General features: G+C 36.9%; 1 protein-coding gene and 1 long non-coding RNA gene across 11 annotated transcripts in view; both read left to right on the top strand.

Moving 5' to 3' along the window:
- The window catches only part of LOC141406893 (uncharacterized), a 934563-nt gene that overhangs the window by 845016 nt on the left and 77024 nt on the right, over positions 1 to 12523 (top strand). The window lies entirely within an intron of this gene.
- Positions 1372 to 2074, top strand: LOC123574113 (uncharacterized). The gene is given in 1 exon segment (XM_065530431.1): positions 1372 to 2074. A coding segment is annotated over 1 exon segment (633 nt). The 5' UTR covers positions 1372 to 1418; the 3' UTR covers positions 2052 to 2074.

Below are 12523 nucleotides of genomic sequence, written 5' to 3' on the forward strand. Positions count from 1 at the left end.
CTGCCCTAGGCTTCCTAACAGCCCTAGACCTCACCCTCATAACAAACAAACTAAAAATAAAAAACCCATCACAAGTATTCAAATTCTCCAACATACTAGGATATTTTCCCACCACAATTCACCGCACAATCCCCTATCAAAGCCTACTCATAAGCCAAAACCTGGCCCTCCTCCTATTAGATTCAACATGGCTAGAAAAATCTATACCTAAAACAATCTCACAAGCACACATCACCACTTCCATAACCGTAACTACCCAAAAAGGCATAATCAAACTCTATTCCCTATCTTTCCTTATCCCCCTTACCCTAGCCCTATTCCTAATAATATAACCTATTACCCCGAACAATCTCAATTACAATGTACACACCAACAAATAGTGTTCAACCAGCAACTACTACCAATCAACTCCCATAATCATACAAGGCACCCGCACCAATAGAATCACCCTGAATCAACCCTGACCCCTCCCCCTCAAAAATCACCCAATCACCAGTATCACTAAAACTAACCACCACCACTACCGCCTCATCCAAACTTAAAACCCATAAAACTAACACCACCTCCATTATCAACCCTACTAAAAGACCTCCCAAGACCTCAAGCCCCGAACCCCATGTCTCGGGATACTCTTCAATAGCCATTGCTGTAGTATAACCAAAAACAACCATCATACCCCCCAGATAAACCAAAAACATCATTAAACCCATATAAACCCCCCCACAATTTAAAACGATCACACAACCAACCACACCACTAACAATTAACGCTAAGCCCCCATAAATAGGAGAAGGCTTAGAAGAAAACCCCACAAACCCCATAACCAATAAAACACTCAATGTAAACAAAATGTACGCCATCGCTTCCACATGGACTCCAACCATAACCAATGGCATGAAAAACCATCGTTGTACTTCAACTATAAAAGCACCAATGACTCCAATACGCAAATCCAACCCAATCATAAAAATAATCAATCACTCCCTCATTGATTTACCCACCCCGCCTAACCTTTCCATATGATGAAACTTTGGCTCACTTCTCACAGCCTGTCTAACCCTACAAATCATCACAGGCCTACTATTAGCAATACACTACTCACCGGACACCTCCTCCGCCTTCTCCTCAATTGCACATATCACCCGAGACGTAAACTACGGCTGGATTACTCGCTATCTCCACGCCAATGGAGCCTCTATGCTCTTCATCTGCCTTTTCCTACACATCGGTCGAGGCCTCTACTATGGCTCATATCTCCTTCTAGAAACCTGAAACATCGGCATTATACTCCTTCTTATAACCATAACAACAGCTTTCATGGGCTACGTTCTCCCATGAGGCCAAATATCATTCTGGGGAGCAACAGTAATCACAAACCTACTATCAGCAATCCCGTACATCGGAACTAACCTTGTCCAATGAATCTGAGGGGGATATGCCATTGATAGCCCTACTCTTACACGATTCTTCACCTTGCACTTTATCCTACCCTTCATCATCATAGCCCTCACAGCCGTACACTTACTATTCCTACACGAAACAGGATCAAACAACCCTTGCGGAATTTCCTCCGACTCGGACAAAATCGCCTTCCACCCCTACTACACAATCAAAGACATCCTAGGTCTAATTCTCCTCCTCTTTATCCTAGCAACACTAACACTACTCTCACCCAACCTCCTAAACGACCCAGACAACTACACTCCAGCCGACCCACTAAACACTCCCCCACATATCAAACCAGAATGATACTTCCTATTTGCATACACAATCCTACGATCTATCCCCAACAAACTGGGAGGCGTACTAGCACTATTCCTGTCAATCCTCATCTTAACAGCCATCCCCATACTTCACAAATCCAAACAACAAAGTATAATATTCCGCCCACTCAGCCAATTCCTATTCTGACTCCTAATCACAATCCTACTGACCCTTACCTGAATTGGAAGCCAACCGGTAACCCAACCCCTCATCACTATTGGCCAAGTAGCATCCATAATATACTTCATTACAATTCTAATCCTAATACCACTGGCTTCCCTAATTGAAAACAACCTACTCAAATGAACTTGCCCTCGTAGTATAAACTAATACACTGGCCTTGTAAACCAGAAATGAACACCCTTCCTAGGGCAATCAAAAAGAAAGCATCTAGCTCCACCACCAACACCCAAAGCTGGTATTCTAACTTAAACTACTTTCTGCACTCTTATGTTGTACAAACCTCATAAGATAACCTTGATATCAACCTACCCACAATATTACTATGTAATTCGTGCATTACTGCTAGCCAACATGTATAATATATAGTACTATATATGCTTGACTGTACATAACACATATTATTACATATCAACATAACATTCCTGAACAACATGCTTACAAGCAAGTACTCTAATGCAAGTTTCAACAGTAGTACATAACATGGTTCATTCCAAAGTCCAACCCACCCCCTCATGAATATCAACCAAACCAGTCCATGCCAGTCGTCCATAGTACATTAAGCTGTTCATCGGACATAGCACATATCTATTAAATAATCCTCCTCACCACGGATGCCCCCCCTCACTTAGGAATCCCTTGTTCACCATCCTCCGTGAAATCAATATCCCGCACAAGAGTGCTACTCTCCTCGCTCCGGGCCCATAACTCGTGGGGGTAGCTATGCTTGAGCTGTATCCGGCATCTGGTTCTTACCTCAGGGCCATAACAACCAACATCGCCCACACGTTCCCCTTAAATAAGACATCTCGATGGATCACGGGTCTATCACCCTATTAACCAGTCACGGGAGATTTCCATGCATTTGGTATCTTTTATCTCTGGTCCGCACGCAACCCCATCGCAGAATGCTGACTCCCACCACATCCCGTCCTGAATGCGCCTGTCTTTGATTCCTAGTACATGCAGTTATTAATCGCACCTACGTTCAATATTCTAGCTCCACACAAACCTTAGCAGGGTGTTATTTAATTCATGCTTGTAGGACATATCAATAATCATCTTAACCAAGTGCCATTCCCACCACGCCAATGAACCACAACCGTACCTCATCAAACCCCCCCACCCCCATCTCTGACCTTCATCCAAAACCCACTCTTGCCAAACCCCAAAAACAAAAGTCTTAACATATCCGATCAGAGCTCGCGTTTTTATCTTTTAGGTGTGCACAACTCCAACTGCCATTCTCTCAACTAACAAACATTTACCTCACTAAACGCCCCTTACACCAACCCATAATAAACCCTTCTCACACAACCCGAAAGAAACTACCTCACAACTACACTAACACCCCTGTTTATGTAGCTTAAACCCACCCAAAGCAAGACACTGAAAATGCCTAGATGGGCTTACACACCCCATAAACAAATAGGCTTGGTCCTGGCCTTTCTATTAGCTCTTAGCAGGATTACACATGCAAGCATCCCCGCTCCAGTGAAGACGCCCTATAAATCATCATGACCAAGAGGAGCAAGCATCAAGCACGCACACGCAGCTCAAAACGCTTTGCCTAGCCACACCCCCACGGGAGACAGCAGTGACAAATATTTAGCAATAAACGAAAGTTCAACTAAGCCATGCTATATTTAGGGTTGGTCAATTTCGTGCCAGCCACCGCGGTTACACGATTAACCCCAGCTAATAGAGATCGGCGTAGAGGGTGTTTAAGATCTAACATAATAAAGCTAAACTCCACCTAAACTGTAAAACCCTAGCTAATGTAAAATAAACTACGAAAGTGGCTTTAAAGCTTCTGAACACACAATAGCCAAGACCCAAACTGGGATTAGACACCCCACTATGCTTGGCCCTAAACCTCAGTAGTTAGATAACATTATATTATTATTATTTATTATTATTATTTATTATATTATTTATTATTATTATTTATTATTTATTTATTATTATAATTATTTATTATTTATTATATTATATTATTATAATAATTATTTATTATTTATTATTTATTAATAATAAATTATTTATTTATTATTGGTATCATGGCTTTTTAAGCTATAAACACTGAGTTTGGTACTATTAACATAGAAAAAATGTTTCTTAGTTACAAGAGACATACATTTTTCCAGACCACAAAAATATTTTCAGTGTGATTTGTCAGATGAATTCAGGGCAATTTAGGAGTAGTCCAAATCTAGACATCAGGAAAAGGAAACAATGAATTTTGGAACATGAAACCAGGGCCAGATTAAGACTTTATTTCTCCTCATATTAGAAATATATCAGACTGTATTAAGACTTTATGTCCCCTCGAATCAGAAATTTATGGTGTCCTTCATAGGTAATTCAAAATAAAAATATTATTCAACTACATAATACAACCCTAGATGTCTGTTGAATGTAAAATCGTTTCTAGATGCTATGATTGCAAAGTTCTGGATGCATTTATGAAAGGTGAGGGTTTTGTTTGTTTCTAGATGCGGTTATGAAAGGTGAGGTTTTTATTTGTTTGTTTCCTGTGGGAAGATGGTGAGGCTCCCTGCAGGATGATGCAGCACTAAGTGGGGCTGACTGTGACTACTCTAAGAGATGAGGCAGGAATTTAAGAATGCTGATGCCTAGAGATCTTGGGTAGGTGGGAATGATGCCTCTGTGCATGGTTGTCAACATTTATGGAAGACATAATTCTTAAACCTTTGTTGAAGGTGGGGATCTAACCCACCCAGGTCAGGAGAGTTGAAGAATGTTTATGATAGAAAACTTTAAAACTCTGATATGTAGCTTCCAATCTGTGGTTAGAAATCTCTGAAACTGTAAAGTCATAATATTTCGAGACAAAAACATAAAGATTATCTTGTCTTTATGATATAGCTCTTCCTAGATACATTGATAAGTGGCATGTAAAATATATAATTTTAGAAATATAAGCTAAAAGAATAGTTCGTATGTTTTACAGTTCAATATTTTTGTTAGTAGTGTAACAATTACTTTAGACAATGATCTCCTAAGACTGGTTTAAGGTGAGAGTCTAAGGAGACATGCCCAAGATTCTGAGGGCATAAAGGGCTGTAGCTACATTTTAAGGTAAATTATAAATAATCTGTCTATACCAGGTTATAGCAAAAATAATTGCCTTCCTTGAGCCTTGAAAATGAGTGAAGAAAAACAAAAACCAATAATTTGAGTAACCACAAGTAGGTTCTCATGTATGGTTTCCCCGCCTGCTGAATTCATTGTACTTGGGAAATCAAAAAAAAAAAAACAAAAACAAAACTTCAAGTCAAATATTTACAGTTGCTGAAGTTTGGTAAAGCTTCTAAACATATGACAGGAGAAAATGCAAATTATATCTGATTTAGTTCACATTTGGCTCAGGCATCAAATAATTCCTTCAGATAAACCTTCAAGGAATATCGGCTTAGAGTCAAAAACCAAACAATACACAAGGAAGTACCATAAATAGGCATACCACAGATGAGAAATCGTATCTTGTGAACCTCATTAATAACCAGAGACATACATATTGAAATAAAGGATGAGATACAGGATTGGCAAAAATTAAAAGTCATGTAGTACGAAGTTTTGGCAAAGATGTGGAACAAATAAAATTGAAAAAGTCCCTGGTTCAAATAAACGTATTTGGGAAATAAATTGTCATATTAAAGTAAAATTGAACATATGCATGCCCTATGACTCAGCAATTCTAATCTTAGCTATAAACCTAAGGGAAACTCTTATTTATGTGTCCCAGGATATCTGAATCAGGAGACACATGGGTGAATGTTAACAGCAGCAATGTTTATAATAGCAAAAGAGTGGAAAAAGCCCAAATGTCCATGAACAGTTGAATAGAGGGGGATAATGGCATATTTTCACACAATGGGATACTCTATACATTAATGAGAATTAACAAACCACAGGTGCATAAAAGAGAGATTCTATCATAGAGACATGACACTGACAGAAAAAGCAAGTCTAGTTACACAAACTTTAAAAACATGCCAAGTAGGATGTTAGAGGTTACTAACCGATGTAGTAAAACTGTAAAGAATAGTGAGGTAATGATAAAGCGCTATCTTTATTTTATACCTTTGGTGGTAGGAGTAATGACTGATCTCAGTAATGGATCCATGAGGGCCTTAAAAGTGATTGGCACGCTCTATTGCTTAAATTGGGTACCTATATTAGGTACACAGTGTTCATTGCATTGTAATTATTTATTGCTAATGCAATGTTTACAAACATTCTTACTATATTTTAATAATTTTAAAAAACTATAAATACTGTAGACACAGTACTGCTTGATATTCTTCTTATTCCCATATAAAATATAACTGCTTTGTTTCCCTTTATTTTTGTTAAAATCTAAGTAATTATTTTGTTAAGTATTTTTAACATATTCGTCTTCATATCTTATTCTAAGAAATCTCTACCTACCTTATAAAGATCCTATCTAGAATAGTTTATTTTTTAAATTAGAAGTGCCATATTGGAGAAGGTGTGACAGAAATTCTCATATACCACACAAAGTACTGCTCTGTTAATTGAGGTAACCAACTGTGATTGTTTCAAAAGACTATTAAAGTTTTTATTTGTTGAAGATATTGTGGGTTTTTTTTAGAGTTGTATACTCTGTTATCTCTCATTGGCATGATACAGAATAATGAACATTCCCTTCATCTTTAGAATCATTCATTGAATTATATATTCTCTAATCTTTCTTCATCATTATTTAAAATGTTTTTTCTATTGGTATGAGTAGGAAGAAGATATGTACAGTTTAGGTAAATATGAATCAGAGTGGAATTGAGTAGACACACCCCTCCACACACAGACAGGAATCTCCCTTTTAGTATTTAGTGTCTTAGTAGCAAATTAAAGAACTAGAAAACTTGCCCAACTAGAAAGCTTACCTCTTTCATGTGCACATCAGTGTCAAAGGACACGGCCAGATTCACAGGATAAACAAGCGGTTCTTTATCTCTGTAAGAACATTGTGTATTCTTTCCCTTTAAAACAGAGATACACTACACCTTCTCAAATCTTTGGAACAGGGGATCCTCAGGCAGGCAGAGGGATATAAGTCATCAATGTTGTGTTATGTGCAAGGCTTCCAATATTAAAGTCTAACTTAGTTGGAAAGAAGATTTCATGCTTGTTGATATTCCTCTCAAAGGCAATTATCTGCTGCTATCATGTCTGAGTTCCCAGAAGGCCCAGAACTGTAGTATTTTATTAATGATGTTCTGTAAGAAGATATATATTGAATTGTGTTGTTTCATTAAAAATAAAGTCCACACAGTTTCCAAGGATATACCGGCTTCCCTAATAAATCCAAACTGCCATCCCTCTTTTCTCTCTGGGTCCATTTTCTTTTGCCTTCTCTGTATCTGTGCCTAAGCCTAGCTGCAGTTATCTGGAAAGGTATGCTAATGAAGCACATGCACATATATTTTTCGATTATCATTTCCTGGTTTTTATGGAAAGAAACACAATTCATAGAGGATTTAGTACGTTTGAGACTTCCAGGGCAAGATTATATTTTGAATATTTATCTTTTGTTCACTCCATTTCCTTCTGCTTCATAATTTTCCCTAAGCTGCATATACCTTCTTTCCAGCCACAAAGCCTAATTTTATTTGCCTAGAAAGAAGAAAATGGCATTATGAAGCATAACAGTATCTGTGCCTTTTCTATATTTCTTAATTCAGAGCAGAGGCATGAAGTTGAATACAGAAATCCCTCCCCCCGACACACCTGATTGTGAGTTCTCCTTATATAAAATCAACCTGTATGTGAATTTGCTTTTCAACAGCTGTGAGAAAACGGAATCTTGTATAGGTAAGCCCAGTGAATTTTAAATCACTTCAGGTGAGGTTAATTATATTATAGAAGGAGCAGAGCTGGAAGTAGCAAATTAGGTAAGGTTAAATGCTACAGGAATAGAGATTCTAAACACTGAATCTTTAAAAGAATGAAAGGAAGGTAATGCTTCCTTTAAGACTGGTCATAAAAACATATTCTTAGAAGTATTCAATGCATCTCACTAGAGGTCAACCTCCAAGAATTTAGAACTACGCCTCTCTTGTGCCCTCCTGTACCCCGGTGTCTAGCTTAGTACATCACAAATGGTAGACATTTAGTAAATATTAATTGAATGAAAGGAGAATGAATGGATAGGAGTAAATAGATCACACCCAAGAAACAAGAATCAAATTAACCTTAGATTTTTCGAGGGCAACAGTGGATACAAGAAAACAGTGGAGTGCTATTTGTAAAGCATTAAAATAACTTAGGATATAGAATGTGATATCTGGCTAACTGCTGTTTAAAAGTGAAGACTTTTTTTTTTTTTTTTTAAATCACACAAAGCCTCTGAAACTTTGCCAAAGACCCATACAAGGAGCAGTTTGGATCGAGAATCTAGATGAGAAAATTGTTTAAAATCTTAGGAGGTGTTGCAAGAAACATATTTTTTAAAGTAATTTTATTCCTTGTTATAAACTGTTATAAATATTGATAAGAGCAAAGAAAAGGAGAAAGCACTAACAGAATAAAAGCCTAGAATGATAATGCCAACATTACAGACATGTTTGAGGATTGGAATTCAATGAATGTGATGTGTGCTGAAGTGGTTGTTTTAAAAACAATGAGAAAAAGATGAGACAATTATTACTTAAAAGTATGAAAAAGGAGACAAAATTGAAATAATAAACTAAAATGAAGTGGGTCAAAACATATCAGTAACTACAACAAAATGTTAACTGAAAAAATGTCCAAATGATTACATACAACATTATTACCTTTTTTAAGTTACAAATATCACACATACACAGGCATATATATATGTGTGTGTGTATATATATATATAGAGAGAGAGAGAGAGAGAGAGAGGGGGGAGAGAGAGAGAGAGAGAGAGAGAGAGAGAGAGAGAGAGAGAGAGAGAGAGAGTATTGTGAATACCATGGAAAAGAAGGGAGTGATAAATGTGGAATTCCGAGTATTGGTTGCCTGAGGTGATGGATTGAGGGGGATTATGTGTTTGGAGTTAAAGAGGAGCATAGGGTCAACTTCCTAGTTTTTGTTTTGAGTGCAGGTTTGCTCATTATATTATTAAAAATCCGTAATTGTCTAAATGCAATTTTCAAATTGTCTAAAATAAAATAAATAACTATTATGCTAGAAATCAGTAACATATTAATATTTATCACTAATTTAATATTTATAGATTTTCACATATGTTGTATTACATAATATTTTATTTCAGTGAAAATGAACATATATAAAAGACTTTCATAGCTATAATCCTGCCCTCAAGCCTTATAACTTTATTTTCTGTATTAGCATAAGATCATAGATTTCTCTACCCCAAATTCTTTTAACATAGGAATTCTATGCAAACCTAAGCACTGCAGGTGAGGTGGGAAAAATAATGCATATACAAAACACATGTATTTTCCAATTCAGAGCTTTCTTATATTAAAGTCTCTGTTTAATTAATGTTACACAATATTGTATGGTTGACTAACTCCCCTTCTCTAAGCACCCCTGGGAATATCTGAAATATTGTACAGATGCTCTTACAGAGAATTACATTACTAAATGTCATTAACATAAATCAACATTCAGCATTAATGTAGTGGTTGGGGCTTGGAAGTGGCAAAACCCTCTGGTTTTCATTCACCTCCAAATTCCTGTATATATTTATGGCTTCATGCACTGGGAATTTCTCTGTATGGACTGCTTCCTTTCCAGGTAGGGATCTCCTGAGGAGTTTGATTCCCCACTCTCTACAAACTTCTGCCTCACCAGTAGCCTCTACTGCCTTCAGCATGTGGACCTTTTTGGAAACCTTCCTCCAATGAGATCATGGACTTTCTTAAGCCTTTTTCATACTGTATGGTCACTTGTGGGAGATTAAAAACAGAGGAGAAAGTATTCCAGGTAGAGAGGGACTGTATATAGATATACAAGAGGCATAGCAGAAACCTAGGATCTTACACACACACACACACACACACACTGAATGGTGATCTATAGTGTTTCAATTTTATAAATGAGTGAGTGCTGCCAGCAACCCACGTGGGCAGAAGTCACCCATGGAGGTCCTTGCATGCATTTTAGGGTGAATAATCTTCATCCTACAGATGAGGAGCTATAAATGAAAAAATTTTAACTGGGGGCGTGAACTCAGGGGACTTAGCTCTGGATTGCGCTCGAGAAATATCAACTCTTTAGCACAGTGGAAGACTTCACTTCCACACTTAACCACCGTTTACTATAGGATCCTTGTTCTTTTTGTCTATATTGTTTTACCTGTTATATATGTGTTATGTGAAATAAATCTCCACAAATCCTGTTTGGAAACAGGTATGAAAAAATGATAGTATTTATTTAGTGATTTCAGTGTATCAAGAACTCTTGTGGTAGTATTTCATTTAATTCTCACAATAATCCAGGGAGGTAAACACTATTTATTACTATCCCCATTTTACAAATTAGGAAAATGAGTCATGGGGGCAAGTAACTTTCCAAAGAGTGCACAGCAAGTTAAAGAGTTCCGTCAACTGTCTAAAAACAGAGCAAGTATTATTGGCCACTATGCTTTAGTGTTTTTGATTGAAATATACCATGTGGCCTGTAGAACTGAATTATAATATCCTGTATGAAGATTTTAGGTGTTGAAGAGCTGCAGACTGCATGTGAATGACTCCCCATGAGATTCAAGGCTTTGCTCTAAATATTGCTGATATAGAACACAGGAAACATGAAATGTGTTTAATTGGTGTTCAGCTAACTCTCCCTGTGTGTATTGTTTCTGTCCTTAAAATAAATGAGCACCTATTAATGGTCCATAATGTGTTGTCAGTATTTAACTAAAATCATTTAATACATAATTTATCAATGTGATTATGTTGGAAAGATGTATCTAATGAGTTTTTCCATGTGAATCATTCCGTGAGAGAACATCTTTATCTGAATTCTAGACATTTGAGACTTTCTAACAATGTTTTCATATTTTGAATGTCACAAATATAAATGCAGCTAGCTGAGATAGCTTAATAATCAGAAACAGTACTAAAGAAGAAATTGAACTAATATTTACTTTGTGCCTAATAAATGGCAAGTACTATCTATGACCTCACTAATTCTCAAAACAAACCTTGAAGCAAGTGTTATTATCCCCATTTAGTAGAGAAGGACACAGGCTCAGAATAAGTAGAGAACTAGCTCAAAATTTCCCTGTTAATAAGTAGTAGTTCTGGGATCCAGCCTAGGTCCATCTAAATCCAAATACTTGGCTCTTTACACTGTAATATCCTGACTGTAATATGCTGCTATTAAAAGTGTGCAGGCATCCATGGATGTATAAAAAGAAAAAGAAAAAAATTAAAGATACAAAAATTGAATGATGACCTGAGCCTATTGTCTCACAGGGCAATGTTCTAATAATTTGGCTAAAAATCTTCCCCAAATTGCAGTGTTGGGTTAGAAGTGCAACATAAATGACCATCTGGGTCAATTTTTTCAGTGTCAGTACAAGACCACCTTTCTCCAAGCTAAACACTTCCATCAGACAAAATTGGATAAAGTAGGGCCAGAAGGTGAAGATTTCCTTTAACATCCAAGATTATAGTCAAAGAATAATGGAGGGACTTTATATATAAACATTTTGAAAATATGTTTTTTTTTTCTTATTGATGGTGCTGATTCAAACACAAATATGGTTTTATATATTCAAGATAAGAAATATGTTGGCATATATATTCCAGCCTAAATTACAAAGACACATTTGAACACCCCACACAAATAGTTATAATTATGTCCTGTATTCCCTGAGGGGCTGTGATTCCTGAGATCTTCTACCTGCATGTGTAGCCATACTCAGTTCCAAGCTGTATGATTATATTAACAGCCTGAAATTCACCAACCAATGGGGACTGAAATTATTTTTGCTGCCACTGGCACCCAAATACCCATAGACTCACAGCTTTTCCCTATTTCTACCATGTTAGTCAAAACTCTGCAATTGCATTTTTTTTTTTTTTTTTTTTTTTTTTTTACTCTGCTCTGAAGTTACCTTCCACACTAGGACTCTGGAAAAATTGATGGCTTTCTCCCTGAATCCAAACCCCATTCTATATAGGCATAGTCATTGTCAGCGATCCTTTTCTGGAAGACACCACTTACTACCAACCAATGGTGGACTTCATTGGATATTGATGCAAATCAAAATGGTGTTTACTGTGTTCCTTTGGACCCTGTGTAGAGGAAGCTTCCGACCTGAGAAAGAAATACATACTCAAGGGCAAGCCCGTAGTTATACCCAGACTCCACTCCTTATTTCTTCCTCATATGCCTGAATTGCTATGTACCTAGCATTTGTCATTCATGTGAAATACACATTCATTTCTGCTTCTCTCTTCCCATCAATCCTTAGTGTTCCATGTTCTTATTTTAAGTCTGGACTGCAGCTGTTCTATATTCCATCTCCAATCTATCCTACATATCACTGTCAAAATGATCTTTCCTGAACTTCATTTTGTTTATACTGTCTCTT

The sequence above is a fragment of the Macaca fascicularis genome, chromosome 15, assembly GCF_037993035.2.
Source record: "Macaca fascicularis isolate 582-1 chromosome 15, T2T-MFA8v1.1".
NCBI lineage: Eukaryota > Metazoa > Chordata > Mammalia > Primates > Cercopithecidae > Macaca > Macaca fascicularis.